We start from the raw sequence: 27,500 nt of genomic DNA, 5'->3' as shown, positions 1-27,500 counted from the left end.
AAATGAATCACAACGCCATTCAACACTCTCTCCTGTAACCTTAGCAACTAGACAGAGAGAGAGGGAGCATGGAGGGTGTCAAGTGAATAGAGCTGGATGGACAGAGACAGAGAGAGAGAGAGACCGAGAGAGAGACAGAGAGAGAAACAGTGACAGAGAGAGAAAGAGAGACAGAGAGAGAGAGAAACAGTGACAGAGAGACAAAGAGAAAGAGAGAGATAGTGACAGAGAGAGAAAGAGAGAGAGAAAGAGACAGAGACAGAGAGAGAGAGAGAGAGAGAGAGAGAGAGACAGAGACAGAGAGAGACAGAGAGAGACAGAGAGAGACAGAGAGAGACAGAGAGAGACAGAGAGAGACAGAGAGAGACAGAGAGAGAGAAACAGTGACAGAGAGACAAAGAGAAAGAGAGAGAGAGAGAGAGAGACAGAGAGACAGAGAGAGAGAAACAGTGACAGAGAGACAAAGAGAAAAGAGAGAGAGAGAGAGAGAGAGAGAGAGAGAGACAGAGAGAGACAGAGAGAGACAGAGAGAGAGACAGAGATCTTACCCCAGTGTAGTGATGCTCTCCTTTGTGTAAACTCTCTGTTCTCTTCTCCAGGAAGTTCACCAACCTGGAAACACCAACAATCTAATGATCCACACATTCAACCATTCAGTCATTCTACAGATTAACTCCAGAAAGATGATCAGCGTTCTGATCTAGGATCAGGTCTGGAATCTGTAGTCCCATTCTGGAACGTTCGGAGGCAGATTCTGGAACTCTTACCGGAAATCTATCTCTGCCAGAGTGTCCAGGAGTTCCGTCCTGACCAGCCAATAGGAACAGTCCTTTAAGGTCAGCAGGTCAACCAGGAGATGCAGACCCAACTCACTCAGAGTACTGCTACAAAGAGTCATGATGCAGTGCTGCAACACACACACACACACACACACACACACGTTAATACATGTAGCGCGCACACACACACACACACACACACTCTCCGTCTCTTACCCTGACTGCAGAGCAGGCCATCTTACAGGTGACAGAGGACTCGTCCTTTAGAGTGTTCTGTAGTACAGGAACTAGATCCACCAGGGACAACGGGTTACCTAGTGGAGATGGGGAGGGGGAGGAGAGGAGAGGGGGAGGAGAGAGGAAGGAGGAGGAGAGAGGAGGAGGAGAGGAGGAGGAGAGGGGGAGGAGAGGGTTAGGAGAGAGGAGAGGAGGAGGAGAGAAAGGAGAGGGAGAGGAGGAGGAGAGAGGACAGGAGAGGGGGAGGAGAGAGGGAGGAGGAGAGGAGAGAGGGAGGAGGAGAGGAGAGAGGGGAGGAGAGGAGAGAGGGGAGGAGAGAGGAGAGAGGGGAGGAGAGAGGAGGAGAGAGGAGGGGGGAGGAGAGGGGGAGGAAGGAAGGAAGGAAGAAGGGGAGGAGAGGAAGGGGAGAAGAGGAAGGAGAGGAGAGGAGAGGAAGGAGAGAGAGGAGAGGGGGAGGAGAGAGGAGAGGAGAAGGAGAGGAGAGAGGAGAGGAGGAGAGAGGAGAGAGGGGAGGGGAGGAGAGGGGAGGAGAGGGGAGGAGAGAGGGGAGGGGAGGAGAGGAGGAGAGAGGGGGGGAGGAGAGGGGGAGGAAGGAAGGAAGGAAGAAGGGGAGGAGAGGAAGGGGAGGAGAGGAAGGGGAGAAGAGGAAGGAGAGGAAGGAGAGGAGAGGAGAGGAAGGAGAGAGAGGAGAGGGAGAGAGAGGAGAGGGGGAGGAGAGAGGAGAGGAGAAGGAGAGGAGAGAGGAGAGGAGGAGGAGAGAGGAGAGGGGGAGGAGAGAGGAGAGAGGAGAGGAGGAGGAGAGGGGGAGGAGAGAGGAAGGAGTGGGAGAGGAGAGAGGGGAGGAGAGGAGAGAGGGGAGGAGAGGAGAGAGGAGGAGAGAGGAGGGGGAGGAGAGAGGGAGGAGAGAGGGAGGAGAGAGGGAGGAGAGAGGAGAGGAGGAGGAGAGAGGAAGGAGAGAGGGAGGAAGGAAGGAAGGAGGAAGGGGAGAGGAGAGGAAGGAGAGAGAGGAGAGAGAGGAGAGGAAGGAGAGAGGGGAGAGGGAGGAGAGAGGGGAGAGGAAGGAGAGAGGAGACCATTTATCCAGGACATGTGACTGACAGAGTTAATGCTGATCGTTGACTATGTGATGATGGACATGAAGTCACTGCTGATAGTGACTGGTGTGAACTGACCAATCCACAGCCCCAGTGGTGTTTCAGGGGAGCCTCTCTAACCGAATGCATCCCCCCCTCCTACCTGTAGAGGCGTGGACGCTGGTCATCCAGGCGTGGATGTTGTAACGCGTCTTGGTGAGAGCGGAGTGGATAACGGCGCCACACAAAACCGCTGCAGCACCTCTGACCTGAGGGTCTCCATGAGCAACCAGACACAACACATCGCTGATATACTGTTGCTCTGTAGAGAGAGAGAGAGGTGAGGGTCTCCATGACGACCAGACACAACACATCACTGATATACTGTTGCTCTGTAGAGAGAGAGAGAGGTGAGGGTCTCCATGAGCAACCAGACACAACACATCACTGATATACTGCTGCTCTGTAGAGAGAGAGAGAGAGAGAGAGAGGTGAGGGTCTCCATGACGACCAGACACAACACATCACTGATATACTGCTGCTCTGTAGAGAGAGAGAGAGGTGAGGGTCTCCATGAGCAACCAGACACAACACATCACTGATATACTGCTGCTCTGTAGAGAGAGAGAGAGAGAGAGAGGTGAGGGTCTCCATGACGACCAGACACAACACATCACTGATATACTGCTGCTCTGTAGAGAGAGAGAGAGAGGTGAGGGTCTCCATGACAACCAGACAACACATCACTGATATACTGTTGCTCTGTAGAGAGAGAGAGAGGTGAGGGTCTCCATGACAACCAGACAACACATCACTGATATACTGTTGCTCTGTAGAGAGAGAGAGAGAGAGAGAGAGAGAGAGGTGAGGGTCTCCATGACAACCAGACAACACATCACTGATATACTGTTGCTCTGTAGAGAGAGAGAGAGAGGTGAGGGTCTCCATGACAACCAGACAACACATCACTGATATACTGCTGCTCTGTAGGGAGAGAGAGAGAGAGGTGAGGGTCTCCATGACGACCAGACACAACACATCACTGATATACTGCTGCTCTGTAGAGAGAGAGAGAGAGGTGAGGGTCTCCATGACGACCAGACACAACACATCACTGATATACTGATGCTCTGTAGAGAGAGAGAGAGGTGAGGGTCTCCATGACAACCAGACACAACACATCACTGATATACTGCTGCTCTGTAGAGAGAGAGAGAGAGGTGAGGGTCTCCATGACGACCAGACACAACACATCACTGATATACTGCTGCTCTGTGGAGAGAGAGAGAGAGGTGAGGGTCTCCATGACGACCAGACACAACACATCACTGATATACTGCTGCTCTGTGGAGAGAGAGAGATGGGTGTGTGTACGGTGTGTGTGTGTGTTCCTACCCTGCTGTGTCACTCCGTCCAGTGGTTCCAGGTACAGAGAGTTGAAGAAGACTTCAGGATGAAGGGCAGCTGCTGCTCCGATACAGCTGACTGCTAGAACCTTCACACTGACACGGACCTCTTTATCAGAGACCAGCCCTGCACACACACACACACACACACACACACACACACACACACACACACACACACACACACAGGTCAGAGACACACACACACACAGGTCAGAGACACACACACACACAGGTCAGAGACACACACACACACAGGTCAGAGACACACACACACACGCAGGTCAGAGACACACACACACACACAGGTCAGAGACACACACACACACACAGGTCAGAGACACACACACACACACACAGGTCAGAGACACACACACACAGGTCAGAGAGACAAACACACACACACACAGGTCAGAGACACACACACACAGGTCAGAGACACACACACACACACACACACACACACACACACAGGTCAGAGACACACACACACACACACAGGTCAGAGACACACACACACACACACACAGGTCAGAGACACACACAGGCCAGACACACACACACACACAGGCCAGGGACACACACACACACAGGCCAGAGACACACACACACACACACACACACACACACACACACACACACACACACAGGTCAGAGACACACACACAGGTCAGAGACACACACACAGGTCAGAGACACACACACAGGTCAGAGACACACACACACACACAGGTCAGAGACAGGCAGGTCAGAGACACACACAGGTCAGAGACACACACAGGTCAAAGACACACAGGTCAGAGACACACACAGGTCAGAGACACACACAGGTCAGAGACACACACAGGTCAGAGACACACACAGGTCAGAGACAGGCAGGTCAGAGACACACACAGGTCAGAGACACACACAGGTCAGAGACACACACAGGTCAGAGACACACACACAGGTCAGAGACACACACACAGGTCAGAGACACACACACAGGTCAGAGACACACACACAGGTCAGAGACACACACACAGGTCAGAGACACACACACAGGTCAGAGACACACACAGGTCAGAGACACACAGGTCAGAGACACGCAGGTCAGAGACACGCAGGTCAGAGACACACACACACACAGGTCAGAGACACAGGTCAGAGACAACCAGGTCAGAGACAGGCAGGTCAGAGACAACCAGGTCAGAGACAACCAGGTCAGAGACACACACAGGTCAGAGACAGGCAGGTCAGAGACACAGGCAGGTCAGAGACACACACAGGTCAGAGACACACAGGTCAGACACACACAGGTCAGACACACACAGGTCAGAGACAGGCAGGTCAGAGACAGGCAGGTCAGAGACAGGCAGGTCAGAGACAGGCAGGTCAGAGACAGGCAGGTCAGAGACACGCAGGTCAGAGACACGCAGGTCAGAGACACGCAGGTCAGAGACAACCAGGTCAGAGACACACAGGTCAGAGACACGCAGGTCAGAGACACGCAGGTCAGAGACACGCAGGTCAGAGACACAGGTCAGAGACACACAGGTCAGAGACACACAGGTCAGAGACAACCAGGTCAGAGACAACCAGGTCAGAGACACACAGGTCAGAGACACACAGGTCAGAGACACACAGGTCAGAGACAACCAGGTCAGAGACACACAGGTCAGAGACACACAGGTCAGAGACACACAGGTCAGAGACACACAGGTCAGAGACAACCAGGTCAGAGACACACAGGTCAGAGACACACACAGGTCAGAGCGACCTCTCAGACTCTTACCATTCTTCTGTCCAGTCAGCAGGAAGGAGGCAGAGAGGAGTCGCACACAGTGAACCAGAGGCTCCGCCCCTTGGTCTGTGTAGTGGCCAATCGGACCCCTTATCCTCGATGGCTGGGGGATGAAACAACATTTAACTAATCACAACCAGTCAAAAGAAGACAGACAACAACATTAGCCAATCAGAAAAGACAAATGTGAAATCTCAACAAGTCTAAATATCTCATAATGAGTGATGGGGTTTTAAATTAGAGGGGGGTTTATCTAACCTCATTGGATATTATAAATTAGTGGGGGGTTTATCTAACCTCATTGGATATTATAAATTAGTGGGGGGTTTACCTGACGTCATTAGATATTATACATTTGTGGGGGTTTTACCTGACGTCATTAGATATTATAAATTAGTGGGGGTTTTATCTAACGTCATTGGATATTATAAATTAGTGGGGGTTTTACCTGACGTCATTAGATATTATACATTTGTGGGGGTTTTACCTGACGTCATTAGATATTATAAATTAGTGGGGTTTTTATCTAACGTCATTGGATATTATAAATTAGTGGGGGGTTTATCTAACGTCATTGGATATTATAAATTAGTGGGGGTTTTATCTAAAGTCATTGGATATTATAAATTAGTGGGGGTTTTATCTAAAGTCATTGGATATTATAAATTAGTGGGGGGTTTATCTAACGTCATTGGATATTATAAATTAGTGGGGGGTTTATCTAACGTCATTGGATATTATAAATTAGTGGGGGTTTTATCTAAAGTCATTGGATATTATAAATTAGTGGGGGTTTTATATAACGCCATTGGATATTATAAATTAGTGGGGGTTTTATCTAACGTCATTGGCAGACTATAGAAGATATTATAAATTAGTGGGGGTTTTATCTAACGTCATTGGATATTATAAATTAGTGGGGGTTTTACCTAACGTCATTGGCAGACTATATAAGATATTATAAATTAGTGGGGGTTTTATCTAACGTCATTGGATATAAAAAATTAGTGGGGGATTTACCTAACGTCATTGGATATTATAAATTAGTGGGGGTTTTATCTGACGTCATTGGCAGACTATATAAGATATTATACATTAGTGGGGGTTTTATCTAACGTCATTGGATATTATAACTTAGTGGGGGATTTAGCTAACGTCATTGGCAGACTATATAAGATATTATAAATTAGTGGGGGTTTTATCTAACGTCATTGGATATTATAAATTAGTGGGGGTTTTATCTAACGTCATCGGCAGACTATATGAGATATTATAAATTAGTGGGGGTTTTATTTAACGTCATTGGATATTATAAATTAGTGGGGGTTTTATCTAACGTCATTGGCAGACTATATGAGATATTATAAATTAGTGGGGGTTTTATCTAACGTCATCGGCAGACTATATAAGATATTATAAATTAGTGGGGGTTTTATCTAACCTCATTGGCAGACTATATAAGATATTATAAATTAGTGGGGGTTTTATCTAATGTCATTGGATATTATAAATTAGTGGGGGTTTTACCTAACGTCATTGGCAGACTATATGAGATATTATAAATTAGTGGGGGTTTTATCTGACGTCATTGGCAGACTATATAAGATATTATAAATTAGTGGGGGTTTTATCTAACGTCATTGGCAGACTATATAAGATATTACAAATTAGTGGGGGTTTTATCTAACGTCATTGGATATAAAAAATTTGTGGGGGATTTACCTAACGTCATTGGATATTATAAATTAGTGGAGGTTTTATCTGACGTCATTGGCAGACTATATAAGATATTATAAATTAGTGGGGGTTTTATCTAACGTCATTGGCAGACTATATAAGATATTATAAATTAGTGGGGGTTTTATCTAACGTCATTGGATATTATAGATTAGTGGGGGTTTTATCTAACGTCATTGGCAGACTATATAAGATATTATAAATTAGTGGGGGTTTTATCTGACGTCATTGGATATTATAAATTAGTGGGGGTTTTATCTAACGTCATTGGATATTATAAATTAGTGGGGGTTTTATCTGACGTCATTGGCAGACTATAAGATATTATAAATTAGTGGGGGTTTTATCTAACGTCATTGGATATTATAAATGAGTGGGGGTTTAATCTAACGTCATTGGATATTATAAATTAGTGGGGGTTTTATCTAATGTCATTGGATATTACAAATTAGTGGGGGTTTTATCTAACGTCATTGGCAGACTATATAAGATATTATAAATTAGTGGGGGTTTATCTAACCTCATTGTCAGACGTGGTAACGGTGTAATCGTGGTAACGGTGTATCGGTTGTAACGGTGTATAGGTTGTAGTGGTGTAACCGTGGTAACGGTGTATCGGTTGTGCCGGTGTAACCGTGGTAAAGTGTATAAGTGGTAATGGTGTATCGGTTGTAACAGTGTAACCGTGGTAACGTGTATAAGTGGTAACAGTGTATCGTTGTAACCGTGTAACCGTGGTAACATGTATAAGTGGTAACGGTGTATAAGTGGTAATGGTGTATTGGTTGTAACGGTGTAACTGTGGTAACTATGTAACTGTGGTAACGTGTGCGAGTGGTAACGGTGTATAAGTGGTAACGGTGTAACCGTGGAAACGGTGTGTAAGTTGTAGCGGTGTATACGTTGTAACGGTATATAAGTGGTAACGGTGTAACCGTGGAAACGGTGTGTAAGTGGTAACGGTGTAACCGTGGAAAAGGTGTGTAAGTTGTAGCGGTGTAACCATGGTAACGGTGTATAAGTGTTACTGGTGTAACAGTGGTAACGGTGTGTAAGTGGTAAAGGTGTAACCGTGGAAACGGTGTGTAAGTGGTAACGGTGTAACCGTGGAAACGGTGTGTAAGTTGTAGCGGTGTAACCATGGTAACGGTGTATAAGTGTTACTGGTGTAACCGTGGTACCAGTGTAACCGTGGTATCGGTGTAACCGTGCGTGGTATTGGTATAACTATGGTAACGGTGTATAAGTGGTAACGGTGTATTGGTTGTGATGGTGTATCGGTGTGCATGTGCAGTACGGTGTGCGTCCGTGTCTCTCCGTGTGTGTGTGTGTGTGTGTGTGTGTGTGTGTGTGTCTCCATGCGTGTGTCTCTCCGTGTGTGTGTGTCTCTCCGTGTGTGTGTGTGTGTGTGTGTGTCTCTCCGTGTGTGTGTCTCTCTGTGTGTGTGTGTGTCTCTCTCTGTGTGTGTGTGTCTCTCTCTGTGTGTGTGTGTGTGTCTCTCCGTGTGTGTGTGTGTCTCTCCGTGTGTGTGTGTCTCTCTCCATGTGTGTGTGTGTGTGTCTCTCCGTGTGTGTGTGTGTGTGTGTCTCTCCGTGTGTGTGTGTGTGTGTGTCTCTCCGTGTGTGTGTGTGTGTGTCTCTCCGTGTGTGTGTGTCTCTCCGTGTGTGTGTGTGTGTCTCTCCGTGTGTGTGTGTGTACCTTGTCCTCCAGCTCTGTGGTCTCCACTGTTTCCTCCTTTGGTATGAACTGATCCACACTGCTGTCTGACGCCTGTCTGTTGTGACCTCTGCCCTCTAGGAGGTGGGGTCTACTCAGAGCTACAACAACAACAACAACGTCAGTGTACTGTATGTGTTTGTAACGTGTGTACTGTGTGTGTATCGTGTCGTACCCAGTGCGGACTGGGAGAAGGGCTCAGGGTGTGATGAAGGTACGGCTCCCTCTTCTTCCTCATCCTGTAAAGTTCCAATCTGCATCCCTGAATACAGACTCTCACTGGTGTCCAACACCTACACACACACACACACACACACACAGAGACAGACACACACACACACAGAGACACAGACACACAGAGACAGAGACACACACACACACAGAGAGACACTCACACACACACACACACAGAGACAGACACACAGACACACACACAGAGACAGACACACACACACACAGAGACAGAGACACACACACACAGACACACAGAGACAGAGACACACACACAGAGAGACACTCACACAGAGACACACACAGAGACAGACACACACACAGAGAGACACACACACACAGACAGACACACACACAGAGACAGACACACACACAGAGACACACCCACACAGAGAGACACTCACACAGAGAGACACTCACACAGAGACAGAGACACACACACACAGAGAGACACACACACAGAGACAGAGACACACACACACAGACACACAGAGACAGAGACACACACACACAGACACACAGAGACAGAGACACACACACACAGACAGACACACACACACAGAGACAGACAGACACACACACACAGAGACAGAGACACACAGACACACAGAGACAGAGACACACACACACACACACAGAGACAGACACACACACAGAGACAGACACACACACAGAGACAGACACACACACAGAGACAGACACACACACAGAGACAGACACACACACAGAGAGACAGACACACACACACACACACAGAGAGACAGACACACACACAGAGAGACAGACACACACACAGAGAGACAGACACACACACAGAGACAGACACACACACAGAGAGACAGACACACACACAGAGACAGACACACACACAGAGACAGACACACACACAGAGACAGACACACACACAGAGAGACAGACACACACACAGAGAGACAGACACACACACAGAAACAGACACACACACAGAGAGACAGACACACACACAGAGAGACAGACACACACACAGAGACAGACACACACACAGAGACAGACACACACACAGAGACAGACACAGAGAGAGACAGACACAGAGAGAGACAGACACAGAGAGAGACAGACACAGAGAGAGACAGACACAGAGAGAGACAGACAGAGAGACACAGAGAGACACAGAGAGACAGACACAGAGAGAGAGACAGACACAGAGAGACACAGAGAGAGAGACACAGAGAGACAGACACAGAGAGACACAGAGAGACAGACACAGAGAGACAGACACAGAGAGACAGACACAGAGAGACAGACACAGAGAGACAGACACAGAGAGACAGAGAGAGAGAGACAGACATCAGTGAATGAGGTTCAGTATTCAACACTAGTTCAGCAGGCAAGAACACGTCTACTGTCTTCATAGCTACTGGCAATAATCAGCTGATTAGGTAACAACAGTCTACCGGGCGTAACGGCAGTCTACCGGGCGTGACGGCCTCCTACCGGGCCTGACGGCCAGTCTACCGGGCGTGACGGCCGTCTACCGGGCGTAACGGCTAGTCAACCGCGACGACAGTCTACCTGGCATCCTGTGCTTAACATCCTTTGGGATTCAGAAGCACTCATTGGTAGATCTCTAAATTGGGAGGCAAAATGATGGAAACATTTTCCCTAAATTCCCAGGTTTTCCAGAAATTCCAGTTGGAAGTTTCCCGGGAATCAGAGGATTAAGAAGCAGGAAATCTTCCCGTCCAGGATTTCTGGAAAAGTCTGCAGATTTCTGCAACCTTGTAACTAAATCACTGAACTGGGTTTGACTCAACAAAGGAGGAACCATAATGTGGGTTAACAGTTACTACAGAACTCATTCCATGATGATGTGGGAAGAGGGGGAAGGAGGGGAAGAGGGGGAGCGAGGGAAGGAGGGGAAGAGGGGGAGCGAGGGAAGGAGGGGGAGCGAGGGAAGGAGGGGAAAAGGGGGAAGGAGGGGAAAAGGGGGAAGGAGGGGAAAAGGGGGGAGGAGGGGAGAAGGGGGAAGGAGGGGAGAAGGGGGAAGGAGGGGAGAAGGGGGAAGGAGGGGGAGCGAGGGAAGGAGGGGGAGCGAGGGAAGGAGGGGGAGCGAGGAAAGGAGGGGAGAAGGGGGAGCGAGGGAAGGAGGGGAGAAGGATGGGAAGGATGTGGGTTAACAGTTAACTACAGAACTCATTCCATGATGTGGGTTAACAGTTACTACAGAACTCATTCCATGATGTGGGTTAACAGTTACTACAGAACTCATTCCATGATGTGGGTTAACAGTTAGTACAGAACTCATTCCATGATGTGGGTTAACAGTTACTACAGAACTCATTCCATGATGTGGGTTAACAGTTACTACAGAACTCATTCCATGATGTGGGTTAACAGTTACTACAGAACTCATTCCATGATGTGGGTTAACAGTTACTACAGAACTCATTCCATGATGTGGGTTAACAGTTAGTACAGAACTCATTCCATGATGTGGGTTAACAGTTACTACAGAACTCATTCCATGATGTGGGTTAACAGTTACTACAGAACTCATTCCATGATGTGGGTTAACAGTTAGCTACAGAACTCATTCCATGATGTGGGTTAACAGTTACTACAGAACTCATTCCATGATGTGGGTTAACAGTTACTACAGAACTCATTCCATGATGTGGGTTAACAGTTACTACAGAACTCATTCCATGATGTGGGTTAACAGTTACTACAGAACTCATTCCATGATGTGGGTTAACAGTTAGCTACAGAACTCATTCCATGATGTGGGTTAACAGTTACTACAGAACTCATTCCATGATGTGGGTTAACAGTTAGCTACAGAACTCATTCCATGATGATGTGAGAAGAGGGGGAAGGAGGGAAGGAGGGGGAGCGAGGGAAGGAGGGGAGAAGGGGGAGCGAGGGGAGAAGGGGGAGCGAGGGGAGAAGGGGGAGCGAGGGGAGAAGGGGGAGCGAGGGGAGAAGGGGGAGCGAGGGGAGGAGGGGGAGCGAGGGGAGAAGGGGGAGCGAGGGGGGAGAAGGGGGAGCGAGGGGAGAAGGGGGAGCGAGGGGAGAAGGGGGAGCGGGGGAGAAGGGGGGCGAGGGGAGAAGGGGGAGCGAGGGGAGGAGGGGGAGCGAGGGGGAGAAGAGGGAGCGAGGGCAGAAAGGAAAGGAGGGGGAGCGAGGAAAGGAGGGGGAGCGAGGAAAGGAGGGGGAGCGAGGAAAGGAGGGGAGAAGGGGGAGCGAGGGAAGGAGGGGAGAAGGATGGGAAGGAGGGGAAGAGGGGGAAGGAGGGGAAGAGGGGGAAGGAGGGGAGCGAGAGGTAAGGAGGGTAGGGGGCGAGTGAGGGGGAGCAAGTGGGAAGGAGGGGAAAGGGGGAGGAAGGGAAGAGGGAGAAGGAGGTGAGCAAGGGGGAAGGAGGTGAGCGAGTGGTAAGGAGGGGAGAAGGGGGAGCGAGGGAAGGAGGGGAAGGAGGGGAGAAGGGGGAGCGAGGGAAGGAGGGGGGGAAGGAGGGGAGCGAGGGGTAAGGAGGGTAGGGGGAAGAGCGAGGGGTAAGGAGTGTAGGGGGGCGAGCGAGGGGGAGAGGGGGAGGGGATTCGTTTTAGATTTCTGAAGAGTTTCAATGATCTTCCTAAGAAAACAAATAAATCACCAAACAAGAAGGATGGGGAAAGCAACCAATCAGGAGGGGGATTAAATCCTTGACTCCAGATTGCCATGGAAACGAGAGAGGGGGGAGAAGGGGGCGGTTCTTAGCAGGGAGTAGAGTACCGGTCTTAAGGAACGGGGGGGGGGGTTCGGACGGACGAGTGACAAGAACAAAACGGAACTACAGCCAGGTATACCCCCCCTCTGACATCATCAACCAATCAGCCAATCACCTTGCTACTACCGCTAGAGGAAGCGTCGGCGCCAGAAGAGAGGGAGGAAGAAGAAGAAGCAGCAGCAGCAGCAGCGGAGGAAGAGGAGGAGGAAGAGGAGGAGTAGACGGAAGAGTCGCTGTCGGACGCGTCTGGACCCTCGGTGGAGGTCGGAGAGGGAGGGGCCTCAAACGGCGGCTCCACCATCACCCGCGGCAACCGCGGACGCGACTGCGTGTCACGGGGTGGGTGGGTGGGTGGGTGGGTGGGGAGGGAGGGAGGAGGAGGGCAGACCATAGAATGAGAATTAGAAGAACGGACATTCCCATTCAAAGCAATGTTACGCCAACCATTGTGAGCCTCAGTGTTTAACACAACGCAACAACGGCATTTAGTTGGGTTTCCAACCACAAAACCTGTACAACTGACGATGGGTTTTGATTCATTCTACTGAGTCTAATTCTATGGTCTGGGAAACCTGGTCCATTCCAATTGATTCAAAATCACTCCAACTCCAATCTCTAATCTCCCCAGTGTCAACAACGTCGGAGGACAATCGAGTGCGTTCGCCTCGAGTAAATCAAATCAAAAACAACTTCTCTGTAAATAACAAAGTCTCACTCCGACATGGCAGGCAGACTTACGAGTTCAGCAACGTCTGAAGGAGTGACAGCCGAGTCCGGCCCCTCTGTGGTGGTCTGCGAAGAGTCGGCGCTCGGGGGCAGCGAGGGGTCTCCCAGGGGGTCCAGCAGGGGCCCGTCGGGCATCTCCGCGTTCTCCGGTGTGGCGTAGTCGGCCGTTTCCGGGGTAACGTTTGCCCCACTGGAGCTGTGGCTGAGCATGTCCTCGTCCGCTGCGTTGTCATTGGGCGACTCGGGAGTCCCCGCCCCTCCCTCGCCGCCGCAGGTCCCGAGGGCAGTCGTTCCTTGTTCCGAGGAGGCGCCACCGAGGTCCACGGAGTCGCCGGGCTGCAGAGCATGCTGTGAGGAGCGGGGCTGCTGGGTAATGATGTCGACCACCTGGGCGGTGGCGTCGGCGCCCGCGACAGAGGCTGAGTCAAGGTGGGAGACACATTAAACCATTATCCTCTCTCTCAACCTCATCTTTCAATACAACAAACAGGGATGAGTAAAGAATGGACCCCCCCCCCAGGTTGATTTAATTGAAGAAATATTTGCACGTTTTGTTCTATTTGATTGAAGTTGTACTGCTAACAGATGACTGGGTCTGGAGGAATTTAAATAGTTATTTTGCCTGGTGTTGTGTATGATAAATTCACATCTTGTTAAGGGATTTTTTTTAATGAATAATGACTAAATGATGTATACATTTAAAAATCAGAACTATGACTAAACAGAATACTCCTATGTTACTGTATGGAAGTATGAATTTGATTAAAATCATAAAACTAAATTTAAAGTGTGTTAGTTTTAGTCAAGAATTAGAACAAGGACTTTCTGTTCCTTGTTAGAAACGAATGAAGTTATCGTCAGACCGGAATACTGTGTTCCTTACAGGACATCCTGTCCCCTGGAATGCTGTTCCCCTTACAGGACATCCTGTCCCCTGGAATACTGTTCCCCTTACAGGACATCCTGTCCCCTGGAATGCTGTTCCCCTTACAGGACATCCTGTCCCCTGGAATACTGTTCCCCTTACAGGACATCCTGTCCCCTGGAATGCTGTTCCCCTTACAGGACATCCGGTCCCCTGGAATACTGTTCCCCTTACAGGACATCCTGTCCCCTGGAATGCTGTTCCCCTTACAGGACATCCTGTCCCCTGGAATACTGTTCCCCTTACAGGACATCCTGTCCCCTGGAATGCTGTGTTCCTTACAGGACATCCTGTCCCCTGGAATGCTGTTCCCCTTACAGGACATCCTGTCCCCTGGAATACTGTTCCCCTTACAGGACATCCTGTCCCCTGGAATACTGTTCCCCTTACAGGACATCCTGTCCCCTGGAATGCTGTGTTCCTTACAGGACATCCTGTCCCCTGGAATGCTGTTCCCCTTACAGGACATCCTGTCCCCTGGAATACTGTTCCCCTTACAGGACATCCTGTCCCCTGGAATACTGTTCCCCTTACAGGACATCCTGTCCCCTGGAATACTGTTCCCCTTACAGGACATCCTGTCCCCTGGAATGCTGTGTTCCTTACAGGACATCCTGTCCCCTGGAATGCTGTTCCCCTTACAGGACATCCTGTCCCCTGGAATACTGTTCCCCTTACAGGACATCCTGTCCCCTGGAATGCTGTTCCCCTTACAGGACATCCTGTCCCCTGGAATGCTGTGTTCCTTACAGGACATCCTGTCCCCTGGAATGCTGTTCCCCTTACAGGACATCCTGTCCCCTGGAATGCTGTGTTCCTTACAGGACATCCTGTCCCCTGGAATGCTGTTCCCCTTACAGGACATCCTGTCCCCTGGAATACTGTTCCCCTTACAGGACATCTGGTCCCCTGGAATGCTGTGTTCCTTACAGGACATCCTGTCCCCTGGAATGCTGTGTTCCTTACAGGACATCCTGTCCCCTGGAATGCTGTGTTCCTTACAGGACATCCTGTCCCCTGGAATACTGTTCCCCTTACAGGACATCCTGTCCCCTGGAATGCTGTGTTCCTTACAGGACATCCTGTCCCCTGGAATACTGTTCCCCTTACAGGACATCCTGTCCCCTGGAATGCTGTGTTCCTTACAGGACATCCTGTCCCCTGGAATACTGTTCCCCTTACAGGACATCCTGTCCCCTGGAATACTGTTCCCCTTACAGGACATCCTGTCCCCTGGAATGCTGTGTTCCTTACAGGACATCCTGTCCCCTGGAATACTGTTCCCCTTACAGGACATCCTGTCCCCTGGAATACTGTTCCCCTTACAGGACATCCTGTCCCCTGGAATGCTGTGTTCCTTACAGGACATCCTGTCCCCTGGAATGCTGTTCCCCTTACAGGACATCCTGTCCCCTGGAATGCTGTGTTCCTTACAGGACATCCTGTCCCCTGGAATACTGTTCCCCTTACAGGACATCCTGTCCCCTGGAATACTGTTCCCCTTACAGGACATCCTGTCCCCTGGAATGCTGTTCCCCTTACAGGACATCCTGTCCCCTGGAATACTGTTCCCCTTACAGGACATCCTGTCCCCTGGAATGCTGTTCCCCTTACAGGACATCCTGTCCCCTGGAATACTGTTCCCCTTACAGGACATCCTGTCCCCTGGAATACTGTTCCCCTTACAGGACATCCTGTCCCCTGGAATACTGTTCCCCTTACAGGACATCCTGTCCCCTGGAATGCTGTGTTCCTTACAGGACATCCTGTCCCCTGGAATGCTGTTCCCCTTACAGGACATCCTGTCCCCTGGAATGCTGTGTTCCTTACAGGACATCCTGTCCCCTGGAATGCTGTTCCCCTTACAGGACATCCTGTCCCCTGGAATGCTGTTCCCCTTACAGGACATCCTGTCCCCTGGAATGCTGTTCCCCTTACAGGACATCCTGTCCCCTGGAATGCTGTGTTCCTTACAGGACATCCTGTCCCCTGGAATGCTGTTCCCCTTACAGGACATCCTGTCCCCTGGAATACTGTTCCCCTTACAGGACATCTTGTCCCCTGGAATGCTGTTCCCCTTACAGGACATCCTGTCCCCTGGAATGCTGTTCCCCTTACAGGACATCCTGTCCCCTGGAATACTGTTCCCCTTACAGGACATCCTGTCCCCTGGAATACTGTTCCCCTTACAGGACATCCTGTCCCCTGGAATGCTGTTCCCCTTACAGGACATCCTGTCCCCTGGAATGCTGTTCCCCTTACAGGACATCCTGTCCCCTGGAATACTGTGTTCCTTACAGGACATCCTGTCCCCTGGAATGCTGTGTTCCTTACAGGACATCCTGTCCCCTGGAATGCTGTGTTCCTTACAGGACATCCTGTCCCCTGGAATGCTGTGTTCCTTACAGGACATCCTGTCCCCCACCCAGGGAGGGGAGAGACCTTGGGCTTGTCGTAGATTATTTAACAGGTGGCAGACAGCGTGGGAAGACTTGTGAACTATACTGACATTGTATCGGAGTGGAGGAAGGACAGTTTAAAACCTATGACGTCATTTTTAGTATGATGTACTATGATCAGTACTCTCGAGAATAAACGCTATCGATTGATTTTGAGACTGGTCTCTGTCCATTTTATGCAAATAAGTATCTTACAAATTCTTAGAAAATGGGCAGAGTGTTTTAATTGAATTGGTTGATGAACATAAAGGAATAAAATATCGATACTTAAGTATGTGATTGAGGTCTGTCCTTATGATGTAGAATTTGTTAATTTTGTCTGTGGAGTGGTAGGGATATATGCGTACAGTTTAGTTTCGAGTTCAAGTGCTCTACGGTTTTCGTTCCTTGTTGAGACCCAGATGCGAAACACTAAAGCCCTGCGCTGCGTCCCACAGCATACAGATACAATGGTTGGTTCATACCGACGGTTGGTTCATACCGACGGTTGGTTCATACCGACGGTTGGTTCATACCGACGGTTGGTTCATACCGACGGTTGGTTCATACCGACGGTTGGTTCATACCGATGGTTGGTTCATACCGACGGGTGGTTCATACCGACGGGTGGTTCATACCGACGGTTGGTTCATACCGACGGTTGGTTCATACTGATGGTTGGTTCATACCGACGGTTGGTTCATACCGACGGGTGGTTCATACCGACGGGTGGTTCATACTGATGGTTGGTTCATACCGACGGGTGGTTCATACCGACGGGTGGTTCATACCAATGGTTGGTTCATACCGATGGTTGGTTCATACCGATGGTTGGTTCATACCGACGGGTGATTCATACCGACGGTTGGTTCATACCGACGGGTGATTCATACCGATGGTTGGTTCATACCGACGGGTGGTTCATACCGATGGTTGGTTCATACCGATGGTTGGTTCATACCGACGGTTGGTTCATACCGACGGTTGGTTCATACCGATGGTTGGTTCATACCGACGGGTGATTCATACCGATGGTTGGTTCATACCGACGGGTGGTTCATACTGATGGTTGGTTCATACCGATGGTTGGTTCATACCGACGGTTGGTTCATACCGACGGTTGGTTCATACCGATGGGTGATTCATACCGACGGTTGGTTCATACCGACGGTTGGTTCATACCGACGGTTGGTTCATACCGACGGTTGGTTCATACCGACGGTTGGTTCATACCGACGGTTGGTTCATACCGACGGTTGGTTCATACCGACGGTTGGTTCATACCGACGGTTGGTTCATACCGACGGTTGGTTCATACCGACGGTTGGTTCATACCGATGGTTGGTTCATACCGACGGTTGGTTCATACTGATGGTTGGTTCATACCGATGGTTGGTTCATACCGATGGTTGGTTCATACCGACGGGTGATTCATACCGACGGGTGGTTCATACCGACGGTTGGTTCATACCGACGGTTGGTTCATACCGATGGTTGGTTCATACCGATGGTTGGTTCATACGGCCGAGACAAGTCACACTAACATTGTACAATAATTAAAGTGTGACTGCCGAGACAAGTCACACTAACATTGTACAATAATTAAAGTGTGACTGCAGAGACAAGTCACACTAACATTGTACAATAATTAAAGTGTGACTGTCGAGACAAGTCACACTAACATTGTACAATAATTAAAGTGTGACTGCAGAGACAAGTCACACTAACATTGTACAATAATTAAAGTGTGACTGTCGAGACAAGTCACACTAACATTGTACAGTATTTAAAGTGTGACTGCAGAGACAAGTCACACTAACATTGTACAATAATTAAAGTGTGACTGCAGAGACAAGTCACACTAACATTGTACAGTAATTAGTGTGACTGTCGAGACAAGTCACACTGACATTGTACAGTATTTAAAGTGTGACTGTCGAGACAATTAAAAGTGAACTGCGGGATACAGGCCTATTCCCTGTCAGTTTCATAAATCCTATTTTTCATTAGTTACTATTTGAATATTCATAATAGTGATAGTTAATCATTTTAATAGACCCCCCCCCCCTAATGATAATACGATTGGCTTGACATGATGTCGGATAACGTGGCAACTAACGAATGATTTATGTTAACATTCAAACGATCAAACAATTGGATAAGCATCGTGCCAACATGACATAACAATACTAAATAAATAAATAACAACGATAAATAATAACAATAAATAATTACTCATAATAAATAACAATAACCAATAATAACAATAATAAATAATAATAACAATAAATAAATAAATAACATTGATAAATAATAAATCATAATAAATAACAATAACAAATAATAACAATAATAATAAATAACCATAATAAATAATAATACCAACAAATAATAATCATAATAAATAATAACAATAATAATACGTAGCAATAATAACTACCAATAATAATAAAGTAACAATAATAATAAATAATAACAATAATAATAAAGTAACAATAATAATAAATAATTACAATAATAATAAATAATAACAATAATCATAAAGTAACAATAATAATAAATAATAACAATAATAATAAATAATAACAATAATAAAGTAACAATGATAATAAATAATTCATAATTAATCATAATAAATAATAATAACAACAATAATAAGGTGCTTGAGTGATATGAATGGTGATGTTCCTGCATTCTGTCTCACCTGTAAAGGCCCCAGTGGTGACCTCTGCCCTCTCAGGGTCGTCCTCCAACCCCTCCTCCTCCCCCGACAGCATCTTGCCTGGGACACACAGACAGGATTAAAGACGGCTACTGTAACATGACCAGTCAGCAGCGTTAGAGAAAGCTGTGGTAAAGAGGACTACTGTAACACAGTGTTAGAGAAAGCTGTGGTAGACCAATGGTTCTCCAACCTCTCCTCTGGGACCCCAAGTCCTTCCATGTATTTCAACTATTCTAAAGCTAAAACAACCTGATTCAACTGATGCACGACTTCTTCTTTAGTTTCATCAGACGTGCTAGTCCAGGAACGCACCAAAACAGGTCCTGGAACGCACCAAAACAGGTCCTGGAACGCACCAAAACTAGTCCAGGGACGCACCAAAACTAGTCCAGGGACGCACCAAAACTAGTCCAGGGACGCACCAAAACTAGTCCAGGGACGCACCAAAACGAGTCCAGGGACGCACCAAAACGAGTCCAGGGACGCACCAAAACGAGTCCAGGGACGCACCAAAACGAGTCCAGGGACGCACCAAAACGAGTCCAGGGACGCACCAAAACGAGTCCAGGGACGCACCAAAACGAGTCCAGGGACGCACCAAAACGAGTCCAGGGACGCACCAAAACGAGTCCAAGAACGCACCAAAACTAGTCCAGGAACGCACCAAAACTAGTCCAGGAACGCACCAAAACTAGTCCAGGAACGCACCAAAACGAGTCCAGGAACGCACCAAAACGAGTCCAGGAACGCACCAAAACGAGTCCAGGAACACACCAAAACGAGTCCAGGAACACACCAAAACGAGTCCAGGAACACACCAAAACTCGTCCAGGAACACACCAAAACTAGTCCAGGAACACTCCAAAACTCGTCCAGGAACGCACCAAACTAGTCCAGGAACGCACCAAACTAGTCCAGGAACGCACCAAACTAGTCCAGGAACGCACCAAACTAGTCCAGGAACGCACCAAACTAGTCCAGGAACGCACCAAACTAGTCCAGGAACACACCAAAACTAGTCCAGGAACACACCAAAACTAGTCCAGGAACACACCAAAACTAGTCCAGGAACACACCAAAACTAGTCCAGGAACACACCAAAACTAGTCCAGGAACACACCAAAACTAGTCCAGGAACACACCAAACTAGTCCAGGAACACACCAAACTAGTCCAGGAACACACCAAACTAGTCCAGGAACACACCAAACTAGTCCAGGAACACACCAAACTAGTCCAGGAACACACCAAACTAGTCCAGGAACACACCAAACTAGTCCAGGAACACACCAAACTAGCCCAGGAACGCACCAAACTAGTCCAGGAACGCACCAAACTAGTCCAGGAACGCACCAAACTAGTCCAGGAACGCACCAAACTAGTCCAGGAATAAATGAAACTAATCCAGGAACGCACCAAACTAGTCCAGGAACGCACCAAACTAGTCCAAGAACGCACCAAACTAGTCCAGGAACGCACCAAACTAGTCCAGGAACGCACCAAACTAGTCCAGGAACGCACCAAACTAGTCCAGGAACGCACCAAACTAGTCCAGGAACACACCAAAACTCATCCAGGAACACATGAAAACATGTTGAATGGCTGGGGGTGCTGGAGGAGAGGTTTGGGAAACACTGTGTCAGATAGAGGGAGCAGGACGCAGGAGAGAGAGAGTTATTAAAATCACCTTTCTGTTTTCTGAGGAGGAGTGGACTATTACAGGAAGACCCGCCCCCGGCTGCAGGCGGGAAACAGGAAGAACACACACAGGAACAGGAAGTGAAGGAGAGAAAAGAAGAAAAGCACCATGGGAAATAGCCATTATACCCCAGACAGACAGAGGAAGAGACGTGAGATAGTTAGTGAGAGAGGCTATGCATTCCAAATGGCACCCTATTCCCTATATAGTACACTATATAGGGAATAGGGCTCTGGTCACTAGTAGTTCACTATATAGGGAATAGGGCCCTGGTCACTAGTAGTTCACTATATAGGGAATAGGGCTCTGGTCACTAGTAGTTAACTATATAGGGAATAGGGCTCTGGTCACTAGTAGTTAACTATATAGGGAATAGGGCCCTGGTCACTAGTAGTTAACTATATAGGGAATAGGGCTCTGGTCTAAAGTCGTTCACTATATAGGGAATAGGGCTCTGGTCACTAGTAGTTCCCTATATAGGGAATAGGGCTCTGGTCACTAGTAGTTCCCTATATAGGGAATAGGGCCCTGGTCACTAGTAGTTCCCTATATAGGGAATAGGGCTCTGGTCACTAGTAGTTCCCTATATAGGGAATAGGGCTCTGGTCACTAGTAGTTCACTATATAGGGAATAGGGCTCTGGTCACTAGTAGTTCACTATATAGGAAATAGGGCTCTGGTCACTAGTAGTTCACTATATAGGGAATAGGAACCTGGTCACTAGTAGTTCACTATATAGGGAATAGGGCCCTGGTCACTAGTAGTTCACTATATAGGGAATAGGGCCCTGGTCACTAGTAGTTCACTATATAGGGAATAGGGCCCTGGTCACTAGTAGTTCACTATATAGGGAATAGGGCTCTGGTCACTAGTAGTTCACTATATAGGGAATAGGGCTCTGGTCACTAGTAGTTCACTATATAGGGAATAGGGCTCTGGTAACTAGTAGTTCACTATATAGGGAATTGGGCTCTGGTAACTAGTAGTTCACTATATAGGTAATAGGGCTCTGGTCACTAGTAGTTCACTATATAGGTGATAGGGCTCTGGTCACTAGTAGTTCACTATATAGGGAATAGGGCTCTGGTCACTAGTAGTTCACTATATAGGGAATAGGGCCCTGGTCACTAGTAGTTCACTATATAGAGAATTGGGCTCTGGTCACTAGTAGTTCACTATATAGGGATAGGGCTCTGGTCACTAGTAGTTCACTATATAGGGAATAGGGCCCTGGTCACTAGTAGTTCACTATATAGGGAATAGGGCCCTGGTCACTAGTAGTTAACTATATAGGGAATAGGGCTCTGGTCACTAGTAGTTCACTATATAGGGAATAGGGCCCTGGTCTAAAGTAGTTCACTATATAGGGAATAGGGCCCTGGTCTAAAGTAGTTCACTATATAGGGAATAGGGCCCTGGTCACTAGTAGTTCACTATATAGGGAATAGGGCTCTGGTCACTAGTAGTTCACTATATAGGGAATAGGGCTCTGGTCACTAGTAGTTCACCATATAGGGAATAGGGCTCTGGTCACTAGTAGTTCACTATATAGGGAATAGGGCTCTGGTCACTAGTAGTTCACTATATAGGGAATAGGGCTCTGGTCACTAGTAGTTCACTATATAGGGAAAAGGGATCTGGTCACTAGTAGTTCACTATATAGGGAATAGGGCTCTGGTCACTAGTAGTTCACTATATAGGGAATAGGGCCCTGGTCACTAGTAGTTCACTATATAGGGAATAGGGCCCTGGTCACTAGTAGTTCACTATATAGGGAATAGGGCTCTGGTCACTAGTAGTTCACTATATAGGGAATAGGGCTCTGGTCTATAGTAGTTCACTATATAGGGAATAGGGCTCTGATCACTAGTAGTTCACTATACACTGAGTGCACAAAACATTAGGAACAGCTGCTCTTTCCAAGGGCAGGAGACGTGTTAAAGAAGGATTTTTAAGCCTTGAGATAACTGAGACATGGATTGTGTCTGTCTGCTATTCAGAGGGTGAACGGACAAGACAAAATATTGAAATGCCTTTGAACAGGGTTATGGTAGGAGGTGCCAGGTGCATTAAGAACTGCAACGCTGCTGGGTTTTTCCTCACTCAACAGTTTCCCGTGTGCATCAAGAATGGTCCACCACCCAAAGGACAATCTAGCCAACTTTGACACAACTTGTGGGAAGTGTTGGAGTCAACATGGACCAGCATCCCTGTGGAACGCTTTTTAGAGTCCCTGTGCCCTGATGAATAGAGTCTGTTGTGAGGACAAAAGGGGGTGTAACGCAATATTCGGAAGGTGTTCCTAATGTTTTGCATACTCAGTGTATAGTGAGCCATTTGGGACCAATCAGCAGACAGCAACAACAACAAAAAAGAACAGAGAGACAGAAGGCGGAGCTTTGTACAGTGACTGGCAGAGAATTCACCCAATGACTGGGCTCGATTGATGGGCGGACTAACCAATGAACTCCAGGATGCTGCCGGAGTGGGCGCGTCTCTCCACGTCCCGGCGGAACACGCTGGCGTGCGGAACGCTGCCGGGCGTAATGAGCATGTGCAGAAGCTCCGGGGGAGGAGTCCGGAACATCTGCTGCATCAGTTCCAGAGAGGCCGTCACCACGTTGTGGTCGCCATGCTGGCTGTAGTGGAGAGTCAACTCATAGACCTGGACACACACACACACACACACACACACACACACACACACCCCGTCACCACGTTGTGGTCGCCATGCTGGCTGTAGTGGAGAGTCAACTCATAGACCTGGACACACACACACACACACACACACACACACACCGTCACCACGTTGTGGTCGCCATGCTGGCTGTAGTGGAGAGTCAACTCATAGACCTGGACACACACACACACACACCGTCACCACGTTGTGGTCGCCATGCTGGCTGTAGTGGAGAGTCAACTCATAGACCTGGACACACACACACACACACACACCGTCACCACGTTGTGGTCGCCATGCTGGCTGTAGTGGAGAGTCAACTCATAGACCTGGACACACACACACACACCGTCACCACGTTGTGGTCGCCATGCTGGCTGTAGTGGAGAGTCAACTCATAGACCTGGACACACACACACACACACACACACACCGTCACCACGTTGTGGTCGCCATGCTGGCTGTAGTGGAGAGTCAACTCATAGACCTGGACACACACACACACCGTCACCACGTTGTGGTCGCCATGCTGGCTGTAGTGGAGAGTCAACTCATAGACCTGGACACACACACACACACACACACACCGTCACCACGTTGTGGTCGCCATGCTGGCTGTAGTGGAGAGTCAACTCATAGACCTGGACACACACACACACACCGTCACCACGTTGTGGTCGCCATGCTGGCTGTAGTGGAGAGTCAACTCATAGACCTGGACACACACACACACACACACACACACACACACAGTCACCACGTTGTGGTCGCCATGCTGGCTGTAGTGGAGAGTAAACTCATAGACCTGGACACACACACACACACACCGTCACCACGTTGTGGTCGCCATGCTGGCTGTAGTGGAGAGTCAACTCATAGACCTGGACACACACACACACACACACACACACACACAGTCACCACGTTGTGGTCGCCATGCTGGCTGTAGTGGAGAGTAAACTCATAGACCTGGACACACACACACACACACCGTCACCACGTTGTGGTCGCCATGCTGGCTGTAGTGGAGAGTCAACTCATAGACCTGGACACACACACACACACACACACACCGTCACCACGTTGTGGTCGCCATGCTGGCTGTAGTGGAGAGTCAACTCATAGACCTGGACACACACACACACACACACACCGTCACCACGTTGTGGTCGCCATGCTGGCTGTAGTGGAGAGTCAACTCATAGACCTGGACACACACACACACACACATGCTGGCTGTAGTGGAGAGTCAACATAGACCTCACCACGTTGTGGTCGCCATGCTGGCTGTAGTGGAGAGTCAACTCATAGACCTGGACACACACACACACACACACCGTCACCACGTTGTGGTCGCCATGCTGGCTGTAGTGGAGAGTCAACTCATAGACCTGGACACACACACACACACACCGTCACCACGTTGTGGTCGCCATGCTGGCTGTAGTGGAGAGTCAACTCATAGACCTGGACACACACACACACACACACCGTCACCACGTTGTGGTCGCCATGCTGGCTGTAGTGGAGAGTCAACTGGCAGTGGAGAGTCAACCTGGACCTGGACACACACACACACACCGTCACCACGTTGTGGTCGCCATGCTGGCTGTAGTGGAGAGTCAACTCATAGACCTGGACACACACACACACACACCGTCACCACGTTGTGGTCGCCATGCTGGCTGTAGTGGAGAGTCAACTCATAGACCTGGACACACACACACACACACACACACCGTCACCACGTTGTGGTCGCCATGCTGGCTGTAGTGGAGAGTCAACTCATAGACCTGGACACACACACACACACACACACCGTCACCACGTTGTGGTCGCCATGCTGGCTGTAGTGGAGAGTCAACTCATAGACCTGGACACACACACACACACACCGTCACCACGTTGTGGTCGCCATGCTGGCTGTAGTGGAGAGTCAACTCATAGACCTGGACACACACACACACACACACCGTCACCACGTTGTGGTCGCCATGCTGGCTGTAGTGGAGAGTCAACTCATAGACCTGGACACACACACACACACCCCGTCACCACGTTGTGGTCGCCATGCTGGCTGTAGTGGAGAGTCAACTCATAGACCTGGACACACACACACACACACACACACACACACACACTGACTGACTTGCAGTAGTTGTCCAGGCGTGGGCTGTAAGTCGGCCTCCTTCCTCATGACTCCGAAGCTTCCTTTCAGGCTGGTGGTCCTGTCCTGTTGCTGTAGTTGAGGCATCAGGTAGCGAAGGGTTAACAACACCCCCAGGACCAGGTGGTTAGGATGTTCCTCATCGACAGGGACCAACAGACCTGGAGAGAGAGAGAGATGAGAGAGAGAGAGATGTTCACCTCAACTACAGGGACCAACAGACCTGGAGAGAGAGAGATGTTCCTCATCGACAGGGACCAACAGACCTGGAGAGAGAGATGTTCCTCATCGACAGGGACCAACAGACCTGGAGGGAGAGAGAGATGTTCACCTCAACTACAGGGACCAACAGACCTGGAGAGAGAGAGAGATGTTCACCTCATCTACAGAGACCAACAGACCTGGAGAGAGAGAGAGATGAGAGAGAGAGAGATGTTCACCTCAACTACAGGGACCAACAGACCTGGAGGGAGAGAGAGAGATGTTCCTCATCGACAGGGACCAACAGACCTGGAGAGAGAGAGAGATGTTCCTCATCGACAGGGACCAACAGACCTGGAGGGAGAGAGAGAGATGTTCCTCATCGACAGGGACCAACAGACCTGGAGGGAGAGAGAGAGATGTTCCTCATCGACAGGGACCAACAGACCTGGAGGGAGAGAGAGATGTTCCTCATCGACAGGGACCAACAGACCTGGAGAGAGAGAGAGATGTTCCTCATCGACAGGGACCAACAGACCTGGAGAGAGAGAGATGTTCCTCATCGACAGGGACCAACAGACCTGGAGGGAGAGAGAGAGATGTTCCTCATCGACAGGGACCAACAGACCTGGAGAGAGAGAGATGTTCCTCATCGACAGGGACCAACAGACCTGGAGGGAGAGAGAGATGTTCCTCATCGACAGGGACCAACAGACCTGGAGAGAGAGAGAGATGTTCCTCATCGACAGGGACCAACAGACCTGGAGGGAGAGAGAGAGATGTTCCTCATCGACAGGGACCAACAGACCTGGAGAGAGAGAGAGATGTTCCTCATCGACAGGGACCAACAGACCTGGAGGGAGGGAGAGATGTTCCTCATCGACAGGGACCAACAGACCTGGAGGGAGAGAGAGATGTTCCTCATCGACAGGGACCAACAGACCTGGAGGGAGAGAGAGATGTTCCTCATCGACAGGGACCAACAGACCTGGAGGGAGAGAGAGAGAGAGATGTTCCTCATCGACAGGGACCAACAGACCTGGAGAGAGAGAGAGAGAGATGTTCCTCATGGACAGGGACCAACAGACCTGGAGGGAGAGAGAGATGTTCCTCATCGACAGGGACCAACAGACCTGGAGAGAGAGAGAGAGATGTTCCTCATGGACAGGGACCAACAGACCTGGAGAGAGAGAGAGATGTTCCTCATGGACAGGGACCAACAGACCTGGAGGG

At 49.0% G+C, this 27,500-nt stretch overlaps 1 protein-coding gene across 1 annotated transcript in view; it reads right to left on the bottom strand.

Annotated features, from left to right (window-relative positions):
• LOC135507192 (huntingtin-like) overlaps positions 1 to 27,500 on the bottom strand; it is a 190,479-nt gene that overhangs the window by 143,146 nt on the left and 19,833 nt on the right. The window contains exons 8-21 of the mRNA XM_064926780.1: positions 26,049 to 26,227; positions 23,680 to 23,884; positions 21,208 to 21,258; positions 19,501 to 19,578; positions 13,446 to 13,852; positions 8,907 to 9,024; positions 8,714 to 8,832; positions 5,270 to 5,381; positions 3,485 to 3,622; positions 2,253 to 2,411; positions 996 to 1,093; positions 768 to 907; positions 549 to 612; positions 1 to 47 (exon numbers count right to left, since the gene is read on the bottom strand). The exon at positions 1 to 47 is cut by the window's left edge and continues 54 nt beyond it. Coding sequence (XP_064782852.1) covers positions 1 to 47; positions 549 to 612; positions 768 to 907; positions 996 to 1,093; positions 2,253 to 2,411; positions 3,485 to 3,622; positions 5,270 to 5,381; positions 8,714 to 8,832; positions 8,907 to 9,024; positions 13,446 to 13,852; positions 19,501 to 19,578; positions 21,208 to 21,258; positions 23,680 to 23,884; positions 26,049 to 26,227 — 1,915 coding nt within the window. The remainder of the gene's footprint in view (positions 48 to 548; positions 613 to 767; positions 908 to 995; positions 1,094 to 2,252; positions 2,412 to 3,484; positions 3,623 to 5,269; positions 5,382 to 8,713; positions 8,833 to 8,906; positions 9,025 to 13,445; positions 13,853 to 19,500; positions 19,579 to 21,207; positions 21,259 to 23,679; positions 23,885 to 26,048; positions 26,228 to 27,500) is intronic.

This window comes from Oncorhynchus masou, chromosome 20 (genome assembly GCF_036934945.1).
Source record: "Oncorhynchus masou masou isolate Uvic2021 chromosome 20, UVic_Omas_1.1, whole genome shotgun sequence".
In the NCBI taxonomy this organism is placed as follows: Eukaryota; Metazoa; Chordata; class Actinopteri; order Salmoniformes; family Salmonidae; genus Oncorhynchus; species Oncorhynchus masou.
Note: the sequence above shows the minus strand (reverse complement) of the source record. Positions and strands in the feature narration are given on the sequence as shown.